Source organism: Aquarana catesbeiana, linkage group LG01 (assembly GCF_042186555.1).
Source record: "Aquarana catesbeiana isolate 2022-GZ linkage group LG01, ASM4218655v1, whole genome shotgun sequence".
Classification (NCBI taxonomy): Eukaryota; Metazoa; Chordata; class Amphibia; order Anura; family Ranidae; genus Aquarana; species Aquarana catesbeiana.
Window position 1 is genome coordinate 505,291,096 of NC_133324.1, and position 20,763 is coordinate 505,311,858.

Genomic DNA, 20,763 nt, shown 5'->3' on the forward strand with positions numbered 1-20,763 from the left:
TTTCTGGAGGGTCTACTAGGCCTGTACTGCCTCTACCTTCCTGGCCAAGACCCCCCAGCGTGCCCTGTAAAAGCAGCTGAGGCACCTTTCACTTACAAAATCCCAGGCACCAGGATGCAATTTGGGATCTGGGATTTGTCAAGCCCTAGTGTAAATACTTTACAAATGATGATAGTTCCAGTAATAAAAGTGCTGGCACTTAGCTTTTGCCATTTGCCATTTTTTAAACACCCATTAAAAGTGACCATGTTAAAGCGGGGTTCCACTCAAATTTTTAACTTAATCTTACCCCTTCAGTTAATTGCATAGATGTTCAAATGCCACACGAAAATTTTTTTTATCGCTGTAATTACCTTTATATTGTACTTTATTGTGGCACTTCCTGTCTCTCCTCCCATGGGAGTAGGCACGTTTATTGCCTTTCCCCGGCGCCGCACTGTCCCCTGGGAGCTTAGTGTCAGGCTTCCCAAGATTCAGTGCGGAAACAATGACACCCAGGAAATCAATGCTTGTGGGCTTCACATGCCCACAAGCAAGATGGAAACAGCCAACATCACATTTTTTAAGTTATTCTTCAGTATGAAAACAGACAGAGGCGGAAATATTACACCCAAACTGTGAGTATTATTTTGGGATTAGCAAAGTGTCTCAATGAGCTAAAAAAAAAAAAAAAAAAAAAAAAAAGATTGGTTGCCGGACTCCCGCTTTAAGTAGTCCTAGTTATAACACAATGAAGCTCACAAAGAGCAAACCTTGGAAAACTACTGCTTTGGATCTTGTAAAGCTGGTCTTTGATGCAGATTACTGCACATAATAAATCAAATGCTGAATAACAATGCAGCTTTCACTATTTTATGTCAATAATACTGTGCTTACTATAAAGGTTCTGCTCATATAAAACTTGTCCTTTCACTTCAGGTACATAAGATGATGCTGTCATGTTGGTCCTTCGTCCCTTCTGAGAGGCCTTCATTTAGTGTTCTGGAACATCAATGTGAGCAACTAAGGAAGATGATCCAGAGTGGGTCCTGCAGCTGAATAAACAACAGATTTTCAGATCTGCACAACTTTAATAATATTTATTATAATTTAATACCTTATAGACTGAATTCTGCTTAAACTTTCCAGACCTCCGTGCACAGTCATTTATCCCAATAAGCCACTCACATCAACACGCTACACTAAATTATCAATCGATAAAGTTCATCTTTATGGGATGTTTATGGGTGCTGTAAAGTGCTTTCAATGAGAAAGAGAAAAACAAAAGCAAGTGACTGTGCATGCTTTCAGCATATTTAAAGGGATTTTCTGCTGCATGTATGAATTATTTTATTATTATTAAAAGATGATGGTCCTAACTATAGGATTGAGGTTTTCGTGTTATCACTCACTCTTACAGGCCCCTTTCCTTTGTTTTTACTGTCAGTTGGGGGGTTGGAGCTAAAAACATTTGCATCCTTGATTATGGCCTTTCAGAGACCTACATATCTCTGCTTACTGGTATTTTATAAGCCAGTGAGGTAAGTAAAGCAAGCCATAGATGTATCAGCAGGGAACGGCTGAATTTCAATCTGTTAGTGGCTGTCTCCATCCAACAGAAATTGATCGTTAGATGGACATCTGTTGGACAGACACGCTGGAAAACTTTTGTTGAACAGTGGCTGCACAGCTAGTGATCAGTGTATGCTGACAGGGTTCTGCTATGCAATGTCCCAGCAGGTGCGACACCTTTATCCACCTTGCTTGTATGGGTGCAGGAATCTGTTCATTTTTTTTTTAGTTCAGCTCACTGGCTGAATGAAAAAAAAAGGAGATCCATCCATAGCCGGTGTTCTGTCGAGAAGTGCCCCCCATCAAATAGTGCCCGGTATGTACAGCGCTTGCGCCGTACGGAACAGCACAACAGCTGATTTGCCGATCAGCTGGGCCGACGTAACCACGACGCATGCGCACACTGTAGGAGGTATCTCTCGATGGGAGATACCATTTCACATGCACAATTTAAACCTATACAAACAGCGGGGGAGACCGTACTTCTCAGATTATGCATTACTGCTGCTGGAGGGCGGCTAGTGGCTGTGTTGAAGAGCTGGTTTTGTCTGTGTTGCAAGCTGCCCTTTCTAACAGGCAAACCCGCCCTGCAACAGACAAAACTGGACCATCAGCACACTGTAAAAAGACCCCGCAACAGCGAGGCATAATGTGAGAACTACGGTCTCCCCCGCTGTTTGTATAGGTTTCAGTTGTGGCTGTGAAATGGTATCTCCCATCGAGAGATGCCTCCTACGATGTGCGCTTGCGCCATGGTTACGTCACTCCAGCTGATCGGCAAATCAGCTGAAGTGCGGCTCCATCCTGCGCACACGCGGGCACTATGTGATGGGGGGCACTTCTCGACAGAACACCGGCTTTAGTAATATCCAAATAGAGTAAGGCAAGTGGAAAATATCTGAATGGCAGAGCTAACTGCATACTTTAAGGAAAGCCTGGAGAAGGAATAATGATGGGTGTGCTGTAGCAAAAAACTGGGCATGGCTACATATTGCTGAATATTGGGCACGGTTTTAGGGGGAATGCTTAAAAAAAAGTCTGAATGTAATCTAATCTAATCATACTGTACACCACATACTTGTTGCATCGTTTTTGTACCTACAAAATACTCTGTAATTACTGTAACACAAGTGGAAATTTTATAATGGTCATACACACTCCGATAAATAAAGGTTTTATTTTCCGATTGATCGCTCCCGATCAATGATATATATAAAAATATAGTTGACAACCCATTTGATCGATATGATATACACAGGGAAGTTGATTTTGATTGTAAGTTGGAGTATACAGTTGTAATTTATCAATCACGTATCCCTTAGCACCCTGCAATCTCATACACAAACTATATTTTTCTGCTCTAATCACTCCTAACCATAACAACTCAGTTTAATTGAATCCAATCTAAATCAAGTCTAAATCCTAAATCAATAGTATGCAAGCTCTTGGTGGGGAAGATAAGGGACTATATACAAGATTTTAGTAATGAGAACGGTATGATTAGCAGTAATCAGCATGGATTCATGAAGAATCGTTCTTGCCAAACCACTATTAACCTTCTATGAGGAGGTGAGTTGCCATCTAGATAAAGGAAGGCCCGTAGACGTGGTGTATCTGGATTTTGCAAAGCATTTGACACAGTTCCCCATAAACGTTTACTGTACAAAATAAGGACCGTTGGCATGGACCATAGGGTGAGTACATGGATTGAAAACTGGCTGCAAGGGCGAGTTCAGAGGGTGGTGATAAATGGGGAGTACTCAGAATGGTCAGGGGTGGGGTCCCCGAGGGTTCTGTTCTGAGACCAATCCTATTTAATTTGTTCATAAATGACCTGGAGGATGAGATAAACAGTTCAATCTCTGTATTTGCAGATGATACTAAGCTAAGCAGGGCAATAACTTCTCCGCAGGATGCGGAAACCTTGCAAAAAGATCTGAACAAATGAATGGGGTGGGCAACTACATGGCAAATGAGGTTTAAAGTAGAAAAAATTAAAATAATGCATTTGGGTGGCAAAAATATGAATGCAATCTATACACTGGGGGGAGAACCTCTGGGGGAATCTAGGATGGAAAAGGACCTGGGGGTCCTAGTGGATGATAGGCTCAGCAATGGCATGCAATGCCAAGCTGCTGCTAACAAAGCAAACAGAATATTGGCATGCATTAATAAAGGGATTAACTCCAGGGATAAAACGATAATTCTCCCGCTCTACAAGACTCTGGTCCGGTCGCACCTGGAGTATGCTGTCCACTTCTGGGCACCACTCCTCAGGAAGGATGTACTGGAAATGGAGCGAGTACAAAGAAGGGTAACAAAGCTAATAAAGGGTCTGGAGAATGTTAGGTACTGTATGAGGAAAGGTTGCGAGCACTGAACTTATTCTCTCTGGAGAAGAGACACTTGAGAGGGGATATGATTTCAATTACCAAATACCATACTGGTGACCCCACAATAGGGATACAACTTTTCCGTGGAAGAGAGTTTAACAAGACACGTGGCCACTCATTAAAATTAGAAGAAAAGAGGTTTAACCTTAAACTACGTAGAGGGTTCTTTACTGTAAGAGCGGCAAAGATGTGGAATTCCTTTCCACAGGCGGTGGTCTCAGCAGGGAGCATTGATAGTTTCAAAAAACTATTAGATAAGTACCTCAACGACCACAACATACAGGGATATACAATGTAATACTGACATATAATCACACACATAGGTTGGACTTGATAGACTTGTGTCAGTTTTCAACCTCACCTACTATGTAACTATGTAACATTGATCGCATAATAAAATCAATGTGTGTATGGCCTCCATTACAAGCACATAAACTTACAGGATAAACTATAATTTTGAAAAATCTTCTATTACATATATTTTTTTCTGTCTGAGCCTACCTTAACCATTTTCCCTCTCACCTCTCTGCACCCTTTATGAACCAGAGCAGTTTTTACATATCTGCTATGGACCTGTTTATTCAACATTACCCAAGATAATAAAGTAATACAGTAGTACCTTGGATTACGAGCATAATCCATTCCAGAAGAATGCTTGTAATCCAATGCACTCGTATATCAAAGCGAGTTTCCCTATAGGATTCAATGGAAACTCAGATAATTTGTTCCAGTGTCACTGCTAGTGTATGCAGTACCGCATGTGGCCAGAGGTGGGGGTGGGAAACACTCGGAGACACTTGGGAACGGAGTGTCTCCGAGCTGCTCCGAGTGTCTACGAGCGTCACAGGTACCCCTGCACCTCTGGCCACATGCGGTACTGCACACCCCAGAGGCTTGAATCCTGCTCGTCTTGCGAGACAACACTCACAAACCGAGTCAGGATATAAAAAAAACAGCTCGTATTGCAAAACGTTCGTAAACTGCGTTACTCGCAATCTGTGGTTTTACTGTACACATATTTTTTTGGGAAAGTGATTCTAAAGGCTCATTCTTTAAAATAACAAACATGTTATACTTACCTGCTCAGTACAATGGTTTTGCACAGAGCAGCCCCATCCTTCTTTTCAAGCTGCTTGCTTTAGGGCACTCGTAAGTGTCCGCTCCCAAGTCAGCTCTGCATGTCTTTTTTTTTTCTTCTTCCTGCAAGGTAAAGTCATAATGTGCTAGTATGCATCGTACCAGTGGCCGTCACTGGCTGCATGTCACTGATGTCACTGGCTGCATGTAATGTAAATATCTATATACAGTTTCTCACAAAAGTGAGTACACCCCTCACATTTTTGTAAATATTTTTTTCTACCTTTGCATGTGACAACACTGAAGAAATGACACTTTGCTACAATGTAAAGTAGTGAGTGTACAGCTTGTATAACAGTGTAAATTTGATGTCCCCTCAAAATAACTCAACAAACAGCCATTAATGTCTAAACTGCTGGCAACAAAAGTGAGTACACCCCTAGGTGAAAATGTCCAAATTGAGCCCAATTACTCATTTTCCCTCCCCGGTGTCATGTGTGTTACAAGGTCTCAGGTGTGAATGGGGAGCAGGTGTGTTAAATTTGGTGTTATCGCTCTCACTCTCTACTGGTCACTGGAAGTTCAACATGGCACCTCATGGCAAAGAACTCTCTGGGGATCTGAAAAAATGAATTGTTGCTCTACATAAAGATGGCCTAGGCTATAAGAAGATTGCCAAGACCCTGAGCTGCAGCATGGTGGCCAAGACCATACGTCGGTTTAACAGGACAGGTTCTACTCAGAACAGGCCTTGCCATGGTTGACCAAAGAGGTTGAGTGCACGTGATCAGCGTCATATCCAGAGGTTGTCTTTGGGAAATAGACATATGAGTGCTGCCAGCATTTCTGCAGAGATTAAAGGGTTGGGGGGTCAGCCTGTCAGTGCTCAGACCATATGCCGCATGCTGCATCAAATTGGTCTGCATGGCTGTCGTCCCAGAAGGAAGTCTTTTCTAAAGATGATGCACAAGAAAACAGTTTGCTGAAGACAAGCAGATTAAGGACATGGTTTACTGAAACCATGTCCTGTGGTCTGATGACACCAAAATAGACTTATTTGGTTCAGATGGTGTCCAGCGTGTGTGGTGGCAACCAGGTACAAAGACAAGTGTGTCTTGCCTACAGTCAAGCATAGTGGTGGGATTGTGATGGTCTGGGGCTGCATGAGTGCTGCCGGCACTGGGGAGCAGTGGCGGCTGGTGAAGTCTTATAGGAGTTTGGGAGTGCCAGACCCCGCCCTTCCTTTTGACCCCTCCCACTTCCCCATAAGGCCCACCCCTTATAGAATCCACCCACTCCGCCCCCTGTATTCCGCCCATAGTGTCAGGAGTATACAGCTCAGCATCACAGGACAAAGTATACAGCCCTAGCATCACAGGACAGGAGTATACAGCCCTAGCATCACAGGACAGAGTATACAGATCAGGGTATACAGCTCAGCCTCACAGATCAGGGTATATAGCTCAGCCTCACAGATCAGGGTACATAGCTCAGCCTCACAGATCAGAGTATACAGCTCAGCCTCACAGATCAGAGTATATAGCTCAGCATTACAGATCAGGGTATATAGCTCAGCCTCACAGATCAGGGTATGCAGGTATACATCATCTGTCCTGTATACAGCTAGCTATATACATCCACCTTCCTTCCTGTATATAGAGACCTTCCTCCATCATCACTGACTGCAGATATACAGTGGGGACAGACAGTATTCAGACCCCCTTAAATTGTTCACTCTTTGTTATATTGCAGCCATTTGCAAAAATCATTTGAGTTCATTTTTTTTCCTCATTAATATACACACAGCACCCCATATTGACAGAAAAACACAGAATGGTTGACATTTTTGCAGATTTATTAAAAAAAAACCTGAAATATCAAATGGTTCTAAGTATTCAGACCCTTTGCTGTGACGCTCATATATATTTCTCCTGATCATCCTTGAGATGGTTCTACACCTTCATTTGAGTCCAGCTGTGTTTGATTATACTGATTGGACTTGATTAGGAAAGCCACACACCTGTCTATATAAGACCTTACAGCTCACAGTGCATGTCAGAGCAAACGAGAATCATGAGGTCAAAGGGCCTGCCTGAAGAGCTCAGAGACAGAATTGTGGCAAGGCACCGATCTGGCCAAGGTTACAAAAAAATTTCTGCTGCACTTAAGGTTCCTAAGAGCACAGTGGCCTCCATAATCCTTAAATGGACGATGTTTGGGACGACCAGAACCCTTCCTAGAGCTGGCCGTCCGGCCAAACTGAGCTATTGGGGAAGAAGAGCCTTATTGAGAGAGGTAAAGAAGAACCCAAAGATCACTGTGGCTGAGCTCCAGAGATGCAGTCGGGAGATGGGAGAAAGTTGTAGAAAGTCAACCATCACTGCAGCTCTCCACCAGTCGGGGCTTTATGGCAGAGTGGCCTCTCTTCAGTGCAAGACACATGAAAGCCCGCATGGAGTTTGCTAAAAAACACCTGAAGGACTCCAATATGGTGAGAAATAAGATTCTCTGGTCTGATGAGACCAAGATGGAACTTTTTGGCCTTAATTCTAAGCGGTATGTGTTGAGAAAACCAGGCACTGCTCATCACCTGTCCAATACAGTCCCAACAGTGAAGCATGGTGGTGGCAGCATCATGCTGTGGGGGTGTTTTTCAGCTGCAGGGACAGGACGACTGGTTGCAATTGAAGGAAAGATGAATGCGGCCAAGTACAGGGATATCCTGGACGAAAACCTTCTCCAGAGTGCTCAGGACCTCAGACTGGGCCGAAGGTTTACCTTCCAACAAGACAATGACCATAAGCACATAGCTAAAATAATGAAGGAGTGGATTCACAACAACTCCGTGACTGTTCTTGAATGGCCCAGCCAGAGCCCTGACTTAAACCCAATTGAGCATCTCTGGAGAGACCTAAAAATGGTTGTCCACCAACGTTTACCATCCAACCTGACAGAACTGGAGAGGATCTGCAAGGAGGAATGGCAGAGGATCCCCAAATCCAGGTGTGAAAAACTTGTTGCATCTTTCCCAAAAAGACTCATGGCTGTATTAGATCAAAAGGGTGCTTCTACTAAATACTGAGCAAAGGGTCTGAATACTTAGGACCATGTGATATTTCAGTTTTTCTTTTTTTAATACATCTGCAAAAATGTCAACAATTCTGTGTTTTTCTGTCAATATGGGGTGCTGTGTGTACATTAATGAGGAAATAAATGAATTAAATGACTTTAGCAAATGGCTGCAATATAACAAAGAGTGGAAAATTTAAGGGGGTCTGAATACTTTCCATCCACACTGTACATCCTCTGTACTGTATACAGCTATGTATACAGTAACAGGACATGCTGGTAGGTTAATTGGATCCTGTCTAAATTGGTCCTTGTATGTGTATGAATGTGTGTTAGGGACACATAAGCTCCTTGAGGGTAGGGACTAATGTGACTGTACAATGTATATGTAAAGCGCTGCGTAAATTGACGACGCTATATAAGTACCTGAAATAAAATAATAATGATGTATATGTGCAGTCAGTGATGATGGAAGATGATCTCTATATGCAGGAAGGAAGAAGGTGGGTGTATATAGCTGTATACATTACAAGACAGATGTACTCACAATTTGTGACTATTATGTAGTGTAACGTAGTCAGTACATGGCATGGCAGAAATCCCCAAAATCATATATTGCAAAGCAGACAGCGAGACATGATGTGGCACACTCGCAAACACTGTCTGATACCCTGATGCTCCAGTCATTGTATAATACACCCATCATCGTCATCCCCATATTATACACCTATCATCACTATCCTTATCCCCATATTATACACCCATCATCACTATCTTCACACTCCTCATCATTGTATAATACACCCATCACCATCATCCCCATATTATACACCCATCATCACTATCCTTATCCCCATATTATACACCTGTCATCACTATCCTTATCCCCAATTTATACACGCATCATCACTATCCTTATCCCTATATTATACACCCATCGTCATCATGCTTCTCATCATTGTATAATATACCAATCATCATCATCCCCATATTATACACCCATCATCACTCTCCTTATCCCCATATTATACACCTATCATCATCATCATGCTTCTCATCATTGTATAATACACCGACCATCATCATCCCCATATTATACACCCATCATCACTATCCTTATCCCCATATTATACATCCATCATCACTATCCTTATCCCAATATTATACACCCATCATCATCATCATCTTCATACTCCTCATCATTGTATAATACACCCATCACCATCATCCCCATATTATACACCCATCATCACTATCCTTATCCCCATATTATACACCCATCAACATCATCATCATACTCCTCATCATTGTATAATACACCTATCATCATCATCATCCCCATATTATACACCCATCATCACTATCCTTATCCCCATATTATACACTCATCATCATCATACTCCTCATCATTGTATAATACACCCATCATCGTCATTCCCATATTATACACCCATCATCACTATCCTTATCCCCATATTATACACCCGTCATCATCAAACCCATATTATACACCCGTCATCATCAAACCCATATTATACACCCGTCATCATCAAACCCATATTTTACACCCGTCATCACTATCCTCATCTCTGTATAATACACCCTTCATCATCATCCTCATCCTTGTATAATACAGCCATCATCATCATCCTCATCTTTGTACAATACACCCATCCTTATCCTTGTGTAATACAGCCATCATCCTTGTACAATACACCCATCCTCATCATTGTATAATACAGCCGTCATCATCCTCATCATTGTATAATACACCCATCATTGCTATCCTCATCCTTGTATAATACACCCATCCTCATCCTTGTATAATATACCCATCATCGCTATCCTCATCCTTGTATAATACACCCATCCTCATCCTTGTATAATACACCCGTCATCATCATCCTCATCCTCATCCTTGTATGATACACCCATCCTCATCATTCTATAATACACCTGTCATCATCATCCTCATCCTTGTATAATACACCCGTCATCACTATCCTTATCCTTGTATAATACACCCATCCTCACCATCCTCACCATCCTCATCCTTGTATAATACACCCATCCTCATCATTCTATAATACACCCATGCTCATCCTTGTATAATACACCCGTCATCATCATCCTCATGCTTGTATAATACACCCATCCTCATCATACTATAATACACACATCCTCATCCTTGTATAATACACCTGTCATCATCATTCTCATCCTTGTATAATACACCCATCCTCATCATACTATAATACACCCATCCTCATCCTTGTATAATACACCTGTCATTATCATCCTCATCCTTGTATAATACACCTGTCATCATCATCCTCATCCTTGTATAATACACCTGTCATCACTATCCTTATCCTTGTATAATACACCCATCCTCACCATCCTCATCCTTGTATAATACACCCATCCTCATCATTCTATAATACACCCATGCTCATCCTTGTATAATTCACCCGTCATCATCATCCTCATGCTTGTATAATACACCCATCCTCATCATACTATAATACACCCATCCTCATCCTTGTATAATACACCTGTCATCATCATTCTCATCCTTGTATAATACACCCATCCTCATCATACTATAATACACCCATCCTCATCCTTGTATAATACACCTGTCATCATCATCCTCATCCTTGTATAATACACCTGTCATCATCATCCTCATCCTTGTATAATACACCTGTCATCACTATCCTTATCCTTGTATAATACACCCATCCTCATCATCCTCATCCTTGTATAATACACCCATCCTCATCATTCTATAATACACCCGTCATCATCATCACCCTCATCCTTGTAATACACCCGGTTTCAACAAACAGTTGAATTCTAAAATAGTGGATGCTTCTAATCTAAAAGCATGGGGCACCAGCCCTGGTTTTATGAGATGATCCTTCTCTTTTAGCCTGGGTTCATACTGATGCGATGTGGGAACCAGTGTGATTACAGCACCGGTTCCCACATCGCATCTCTCCCGCAGGCAGTTCACACTGCCCTCTGCGAACTGCTATGGTGAACTGTGAACTCGCACAAAAAAAAAAAAATCGCATCGCATATGTGAGAACACCCATGCAAACCGATTTCAGTGTGGGGGAAAACAAGTCCCTGCACTTTTTTCCTGCGAATATAATGCAAGTTCAGCCATACAACTGTATGGCTGAACTCGCATCTCACAGACATCGCATGTGATTTGCACCGCAGTAAATCGCAGTAGTCTGAACCTGGGCTCATACCCTACCTCCAGTAGGGAATAAGAGAAACTAACAAAAGCAGGGAAGTAAAGGGTTAACCTCCACACCGGAACAGAACATTCACTAAACACTCAGGCTCAGACTTATTTACTGCTGGAACAGCTGTAACTGGAGACAAGTTCAACAAACCATGAGATAGCTGAAGATAGCAGCACTGGGATGGGCAACCTGTCACAGGGGAAGATTGGTGTCTCTCCTGCAATAAATAAGGCTGAGCCTAGTGTGAAGTGAGCTGTTATCAGGTGAGTGAAAGGTTTACTTCCCTGCATTTGCTTGTTACTGAGAGGATGAGCTGCTCCAACTCCAAGTTAGTCCCTCAGTCCCTGCATCTATACAGAGCCGCTTCTCCTCTGTCCATGCCTAGTTACTGCCCTGCATAGGGGCTTACCTCTGCAGTTATGGAGCCACGCTGGCAGTCTCAGTCCTTCATTGGTGTCCACTTCACACAGCAGTGAGGCGGGAAACTGGAAATGACGCAGGTGTGCTGAAAAAAGCACCGTCCTCCGATCCCCGCCAATTAAAATGCAGGAAGGAAGGACAGAAACAAATCAGTGTAGAGTGGGAATGTTTGCAGGCGCATCATTTGCGCCCTGTACACGCCCTAAATGCGGGCAAATCAGCTTCCCAGCTTGAAATCAGCTGATTGCAAGCTGGTAAGCTTCTAATAGACCGCCATGTGTCCGGCGCCTGGACCTTCTAACCTAACCTTCTTAACGGTAATCATGTGCCACACTCGGGATCGCATCACAGAATCCAGGCAAAGTTACTTACCTTGTCCCCAGGATCCTGTGATGTCTCCCCGCTCTGTGTGCGAGCCGTGTCCTACGCTGGATCTATCACAGTGCCGAACTCCATTCCCTGCGAGCATTGCGATGCACGGGGACAGAGAATGGCGCCAAATTCAAAAAGTAAAAAACACAGAACACATACAGTACTATAATCTGTAAGATTACAGTGTACTGTGTCAATTTATTTCACCTCCCTTTTGTCCAGTGCCCTGCATGCAGTTTTATATTATAAATACTTTTCTTTCTGCCTGGAAACTGGAGATTGTCCAAAGCAACAAAAAGTGTCCCTTTACATCAGGGGTTCTCAACTCCTGTCCTCGGGACCCACTAACAGGCCAGGTTTGCAAGATAACTGAAATACATCACAGGTGATCTCACTTGCTGCTCAGTGATTGCATTATTCTAGCCTGCATCTCCCCAAGGTAATACATAAAATCTGGCCCGTTAGTGGGTCCTGAGGAACCACTGCTTTACATCAAAGTGGTTTTAGACCAGCTAGAAAACAGCGATAATAAATTAGAATCACTTGCAGAATTGAGCGATATCGATTTGTGGGGAAATCCGTCATCAAACACTGAAAGTAATGACAGCGACAATTCTGCAACTGAGCAAATTTCTGTGTTTTTGATTGGATTACATTAATGGATAATTTTTATTATTATTATATTAGTATTTGTTATAATTATTTATAGTTATTATATTATAATTTATGATTTCGTGGTTCAAACTTTATCATACCCAAGATGTCTACTAGACTCTTGTTTGGACAGATTTAAGTGTGTTATTCCTAAGAATTACAGGCCTACAATATAAAATGCCAAATTTCCATGCAAAATAGTTGCACCACTTTCAGCATCAAAAATCTGACATAATCATACTGCCAGGGAGGTTAAAGGGCACTTTATTTTTTATTTTTTAATTTTTTTTACAGCTTGGGGGGGCGGCGCCCATATACCCCTATGGACGGACTGCCACTGCTGGGGAGCTACAGTTCATTGAGGGAACCATGAATGCCAACATGTACTGTGACATACTGAAGCAGAGCATGATCCCCTCCCTTCAGAGACTGGGCCTCAGGGCAGTATTCCAACATAATGACCCCAAGCACACCTCCAAGACGACCACTGCCTTGCTAAAGAAGCTGAGGGTTAAGGTGATGGACTGGCCAAGCATGTTTCCAGACCTAAACCCTATTGAGCATCTGTGGGGCATCCTCAAATGGAAGGTGGAGGAGCGCAAGGTCTCCAACACCCACCAGCTCCGTGATGTCATCATAGAAGAGGACTCCAGTGGCAACCTGTGAAGCTCTGGTGAACTCCATGCGTAAGAGGGTTAAGGCAGTGCTGGAAAATAATGGTGGTCACACAAAATATTTACACTTTTGGGCCAAATTTGGACATTTTCACTTAGGGGTGTACTCACTTTTGTTACCAGCGGTTTAGACATTAATGGCTGTGTGTTGAGTTATTTTGAGGGGACAGCACATTTACACTGTTATACAAGCTGTACACTCACTACTTTACATTGTAGCAAAGTGTCATTTCTTCAGTGTTGTCACATGAAAAGATATAATAAAATATTTACAAAAATGTGAGGGGTGTACTTTGTTTTTTCTATTTTTCTTGCACATAATTGTATGTTCTTTGTAGAGTGAAACTTCCAACACATTCACAAAGCTCTGGGGCTAATTCCCTTGCAAAAGTGAACAGTCTATTTGCCTTTAGTAAATCAATCACATGATATCCAGTCAGAACATGAATGCTATATCTGTATTCCTGAGGCAGGGAGAAAGACATGAGAATAAGTCAGGTGTGGGTATAGTTTTGTGTCTAGGATGAGCATCAGAGTTTTACATAGAAAACAGAAGTTATCAGTGCTTGCTGTGAAGATTTCTCGTGGAAGAATACAAAAAGAAAAACGAATGTTAGCAGAATTTCATGAGCTCGTTCTTGGTGCAGCCCCTTTGGCAGCAGGATAAAGCTGGTCCTGAACTTCTCTTCATCCGCAGACTGACACCTTGCTGTTCCTCAGGAACACGTGGATCATAAAGGGAACCATGGAGCTGTTCCATTGTTGGGTCATCTTTCTGCAGGGAATTGTAAGGGGGATTTGGTGCCATGTGGCTCTCTGCATACAGTGAATTCAGTCGATCTTGATCCTCCAAGGAAGCTCTGTTTAGCCAGTCCAAAAAGTCACCTAATAAGAAATGAAGACAACAATGTGTATTTAAAATTGTCACTATGAGGTACATATGAGGTAGATGCATGAGGTAAACATATGAGGAGGTGAAGCAATAGTTATTACCAGTGGCGTCGCTAGGGGGTGGCTTTTGAGGCTATAGCCCCGAATCAGGGGCCCATAGCCTCGAGTCTCTGCAGGGGTCCCCAAGGGAAGGGGAGGCTCTCTGGGGACTCTGATGTAAGTTGGGGGCTCTCTGGGGACCCTGATTTAAGGGGGAGGCTCTCTTGGGACCCTGATTTAAGAGGGAGGCTCTCTCGGGACCCTAATGTAAGGGGAGCTCTCTGGGGACCCTGATGCAAGGGGGAGGCTCTCTGGGGACCCTGATGTAAGGAGGACTCTCTGGGGATATATATACACACACACACACACACACACGTATATTATGCCCGTCCAAGCGTATGACTTTCTTCACTACGCTGCTATGGGCTCTAGCCCCAGATCTTTTGTAGACCTAGCAACGCCCCTGGTTAGTATTAAATCCTGGTATTCACCACAATACAATGGGCAGCTGCTTTCATTTAAAAGAAATGGCTATAACAAAGAGTTAATATCAAGTATTACTCTAGCAGCGCTTTATCACTTCATATAACATTTAGACAATACACCACCTCCCTTGATAATTGTGTCTCTCCCCCCCCCCCCCCCAGATATCTGGTTTATGGACTCTTTTTTTAAGCACACGATTATCACTGGAGGAGGTGGTGTAGTGTCCAAATGTTATATGAAGTGATAGAATGCTGCTAGAGTATAACTTTGTTATAGACACAGGCTTACCATGCAGGGGCGTTTAAAGTCGGAATAAAAAAAACACCAGATGCCCCTGACGGCAGCATTAACCACTTGCCTTCTGGGCACTTTCACCCCCTTACTGTCCAGGCCAATTTTTAGCTTTCAGTGCTGTTGCACTTTAAATGACAATTGTGCCATCATGCAACACTGTACCCGTACAAAATGTTATAATTTTTTTGAGACAGAGCTTTCTTTTGGTGGCATTTAATTGCCACTGGGTTTTTTATTTTTTGCTAAACAAACAAAAAAAGACCAAACATTTTGAAGAAAAAAAAAGTTTAGTTTGTTATAAAATTTTGTAAATAAGTACCGTAATTTTTCTCCTTCACTGATGAGGCTGCACTATTGGCCACTGACTGGCAGCATTAGAGGGCACTGACTGGTAGCACTGTTGATCAGTGCCCAGATTATCTGTGTAGATACCCCCTGTGTGTATTGTCGCTTATCGTCTCTCCTCACGAACTGTCAGCACAAGGAAAGGATTGCCAATTTTTATCACTGTGATTGGACATAGCTGGTCACATGGTAAAGAACCACTGTGATTGGCTCCTTACCATGATCTGTGATCGGCTGTGTCCAGAGGACACTGCAATCGCAGATCACTGCTAATGTGCATTGCGAGGGCTCATGGGAAGTGTGTTCACGGGAAGACGTCCTATAACGCCCTCCTGGCAATGTGCGATTGCGCTGTGGCCATCATTTGGCTATAGCGCGGTTGTAAACAGGTTAAAAATGTCCTCTTTGCGTGGCGTCTTAGGCTGGGCTCACACTATCTGCGGCCTTGGCTCGCAGCAGGGGGTCCGGTGCGTCACCGTTTGCAGGTTCGCATTAGGCCCAAATTTTTGTCTGAATTCGGACCTAAAACAGAGCCAAAGACGCACAAGATCCTTCTGCTGTGCACTCCGCGGCCACCCCGGAAATGTGTGAACTGGCTCCATTGAGAGCCAGTCACACTCTCCTGTCATGCGAACTGGATGTGGGGAAAGCCGCATCCAATTTGCAATAGTGTGAACCTAGCCTTAATGGGGTTTATTTACTAAAACTGGAGAATACAAAATCTGATGCAGCTCTGGATAGTAGCCAATTGCCTCCAAGTTCAGCTTGTTCAATTAAGCTTTGACTAAAAAACTGGAAGCTGATTGGTTTCTATGCACAGCTGCACCAGATTTTGCGCACTCCGATTTTAGTAAATCAACCCCAATGTGTCTGGCTTGGGGGTGAAATCAGACCGATTTCCAGAGGGGAGGTTTAAATGGACCCCTGCTGTCTATAGCCTCGATAAGATGAGAAATTCTGCCCATGAAATCTGATACTGTGGTAGAAAAAAATCCTCTTGGGATAAAAAAAGGAGTAAGCTAGAGTGGCATAATGGCCAGAGAAAAGCAGGAAGGCAGATTAAAAGGTAACAGTTTATCCTGATGAGAGCTCCGGCACACAGGGCTCTCTGCCACGGATCTAGGGGCATAATACCACCGCAATAAGCCTTAAAAAGAATCCCCCCTACTCGCAAGAAGCTGTGCATGCCTAATTCAGGGAGAAGAAGACGTGGGGGCAGCCAAAAGTCACTCACACACTATATTCTGAGATCCCAGAGGTGGAGCAGCATGGAGAAAAATGGCGCCGGCTCTCAGCCCTCCACATCTGCCTCCACTTCTCCTACTATAGAGCTACAGCAACAGGATACATCCTCAACAAAAAGCAGTGAGTACATTCCTCTATCAAAACTGGACTATCTGGACATTAATTTAGATACTCTATATACTAAACTATTCACTAAATTCCAATCAGAAATACAAAAATCCACATGTACCCTATCTAAAGAGATTGCAGCAATAGGCACACGTACAGACGTATTAGAAAACAAGCATGATGAACTATCCATCGCATTCAATGGTCTTTCTAGGGAGCATGAAACCCTTTCTTTTGCTTTTACACAACTGCAAGCACACGTGGATTATTTGGACAATAGAAATAGAAAGAATAATCTTAGAGTAAGAGGCAGGGCCGCCGCGACAGGACAGGCAAAACAAGCAATTGTTTGGGGCCCCGAGCTGGCCTGGGGCCCCAGCTGTGCCGCCGGCCGCCGCTTCCTATAAGCTGCAGCCTGTAGCGTGGCCGAGCTCCTCTTCCTTCCTCCTGCAGTCTGCGCGGTACAGGAGATTCAGTTTCCATAGTTGCCAACAGTCCCGATTTTCCCGGGAAAATCCCGATTTTGGGACCCTCGTCCCGCTCGGAGGCTGTCCTGAATTGGGATTTTGCCCAGGGAAATCGGGAATGTTTGCATTTTAATTTTTTGGGCAGCTGGCTTCAGCAAAATGGCCGCCGGCGCCACTGCTATATCGTTCCCCCTTGTGTTCAGTGGAGGGAGGAAGGGGGCTTGATCCGTGCAGCCAATGAATCGGCTTCTCTCTTCACACTGAAGCCGAGGTTACCTGCACGGATCGGCCCCTCCCCTCTCCACTGAACACACGGCGACAGCGGCCGCTCATGCCATGTTCCTTCTGCTGTAATGGACATGTGCTGGGGGGCGTTATGGGAGGGGAGGGTCTGCACTGATGGAGGGGGGTCTGCACTGATGGAGGGGGGTCTGCACTGATGGAGGGGGGTCTGCACTGAGGGGGTCTATACTGATAGATGGGGGACCACACTGAGGGGGGTCTGTATTGAGGGAGAAGGGTCTGTACTGAGGGGGTCTATACTGATGAGGGGGGTCTACACTGAGGGGGTCTAAACTGATGGAGGGGGTCTGTACTTAGTGGGGGGTCTGTACTGAGGGAGGAGGATCTATACTGCTGGAGGGACGGTCTGTACTTAGTGGGGGGTCTTTACTGAGGGAGGGGGGTCTGTACTGAAGGGGGACCATAGTTGGTGGGGGGGGGGTGACACCAATTTTTTTCTGCACCGGGTGACACCACCTGTAGTGACACCACTGGCTCTTGTCTCTGCAGCAATTTAACTTTAATGTACAGGAGGGGGGGTAACTATATACAGGAGGAGGGGGGGTTAGCTATATACAGGAGGAGGGGGGTTAGCTATATACAGGAGGAGGGGAGTTAACTATATACAGGAGGGGGAGAGTTAACTATATATGGGAGAGGGGTTAACTATATACAGGATGGGGGTTAACTATATACAGGAGGGAGGAGAGTTAACTATGTACAGGAGAGGGGAGGGTTATCCATATACAGGAGGGGGGTTAACCGTATACAGGAGGGGGTTAACCATTTACAGGAAGGGGTTAACTATTTACAGGAGAGGGGAGGGTTAACCATATACAGGAGGGGGTTAACTATATACAGGAGGGGGTTAACTATTTACAGGAAGGGGTTAACTATTTACAGGAAGGGGTTAACTATTTACAGGAGGGGGGTTACTATGTACAGGAGGGGTTACTATGTACAGGGGGGGTAACTATGCACAGGGGGGTAACTATGCACAGGGGGTAACTAGGGGGAGGGGAAACTATGTACAGGGGGAGGGGGTAACTATGTACAGGGGAAGGGGGTAACAATGGCTCTGCCTGGGACACTGATTTAAGGACTGAGGCTGGGAACACTGGTGTAAAGACTGACTGTGCTGGGGGCACCTGATGCAAGGAGGGACTCTGCTGGGGGCACCTGATGCAAGGAGGGACTCTGCTGGGGGCTCCTGATGCAAGGAGGGACTCTGCTGGGGGCTCCTGATGCAAGGAGGGACTCTGCTGGGGGCTCCTGATGCAAGGAGGGACTCTGCTGGGGGCTCCTGATGCAAGGAGGGACTCTGCTGGGGGCTCCTGATGCAAGGAGGGACTCTGCTGGGGGCACCTGATGCAAAGAGGGACTCTGCTGGGGGCACCTGATGCAAGGAGGGACTCTGCTGGGGGCACCTGATGCAAGGACGGACTCTGCTGGGGACACCTGATGCAAGGAGGGACTCTGCTGGGGGCACCTGATGCAAGGACGGACTCTGCTGGGGACACCTGATGCAAGGACGGACTCTGCTGGGGACACCTGATGCAAGGACGGACTCTGCTGGGGACACCTGATGCAAGGACGGACTCTGCTGGGGACACCTGATGCAAGGACGGACTCTGCTGGGGGCACCTGATGCAAGGACAGACTCTGCTGGGGACACCTGATACAAGGACAGACTCTGCTGGGGACACCTGATACAAGGACAGACTCTGCTGGGGACACCTGATGCAAGGGCAGCCTCTGCTGGGGGCACCTGATGCAAGGAAGGACTCTGCTGGTGGCAGGCGACGTGGCTAGTGACACGCTCAGGGATCCCACTGATTCGGCATTATGGTGAGTTGAATGATTTCATTTTATATTACAATGTAATAATAGAAATAATGCGCTTCAATCATCCTGACACCATAACAACCATGGTGCCGGGATGATTGAAGTGCTAAAACCAGGTGTTTGGAGTATCTTTATCCGCTGATTGTTAAACTTTCTAGAATTCACATATTTCTATTGTTGTGTAGGATCTGGGGCTGCTGTCCCTTCATTCCTCTCTCCCCCTTTCCTTCTCCATCCCTCATTCATCTCAGACTCTAACCACACCCCCTTTAAGTCACGCCCATTTAAGCCATGCCCACTATTCACGTAAACCACGCCCATTTTTTTGCAGCAGTTTTCTTTTTTATTGTTATGCCACGCCTACAAATGCATGCCCCACCCCTAATTATTATACGGCTCCGCCTACAGCCAAAAAAGTGTCCCACAAATTTTTTTGCAATGTTGGCAACTATGAATTTCCTGTTCCCGGCCGGACTGACTGGGACACTGATTTAAGGACTGAGGCTGGGAACACTGGTGTAAAGACTGACTGTGCTGGGGGCACCTGATGCAAGGAGGGACTCTGCTGGGGGCACCTGATGCAAGGAGGGACTCTGCTGGGGGCTCCTGATGCAAGGAGGGACTCTGCTGGGGGCTCCTGATGCAAGGAGGGACTCTGCTGGGGGCTCCTGATGCAAGGAGGGACTCTGCTGGGGGCTCCTGATGCAAGGAGGGACTCTGCTGGGGGCTCCTGATGCAAGGAGGGACTCTGCTGGGGGCACCTGATGCAAAGAGGGACTCTGCTGGGGGCACCTGATGCAAGGAGGGACTCTGCTGGGGGCACCTGATGCAAGGACGGACTCTGCTGGGGACACCTGATGCAAGGAGGGACTCTGCTGGGGGCACCTGATGCAAGGACGGACTCTGCTGGGGACACCTGATGCAAGGACGGACTCTGCTGGGGACACCTGATGCAAGGACGGACTCTGCTGGGGACACCTGATGCAAGGACGGACTCTGCTGGGGACACCTGATGCAAGGACGGACTCTGCTGGGGGCACCTGATGCAAGGACAGACTCTGCTGGGGACACCTGATACAAGGACAGACTCTGCTGGGGACACCTGATACAAGGACAGACTCTGCTGGGGACACCTGATGCAAGGGCAGCCTCTGCTGGGGGCACCTGATGCAAGGAAGGACTCTGCTGGTGGCAGGCGACGTGGCTAGTGACACGCTCAGGGATCCCACTGATTCGGCATTATGGTGAGTTGAATGATTTCATTTTATATTACAATGTAATAATAGAAATA

The 20,763-nt window shown here is 45.1% G+C and overlaps 1 protein-coding gene across 2 annotated transcripts in view; it reads left to right on the forward strand.

The window, feature by feature from the left end:
- The window catches only part of JAK3 (Janus kinase 3), a 207,916-nt gene extending 205,179 nt beyond the window's left edge, over positions 1-2,737 (forward strand). For both annotated transcript variants that reach the window (XM_073593259.1, XM_073593268.1), the window contains exon 24: positions 919-2,737. In XM_073593259.1, coding sequence (XP_073449360.1) covers positions 919-1,038 — 120 coding nt within the window. In that variant the 3' untranslated portion in view covers positions 1,039-2,737. The remainder of the gene's footprint in view (positions 1-918) is intronic.
- The last annotated feature ends 18,026 nt before the right edge of the window (positions 2,738-20,763 follow it).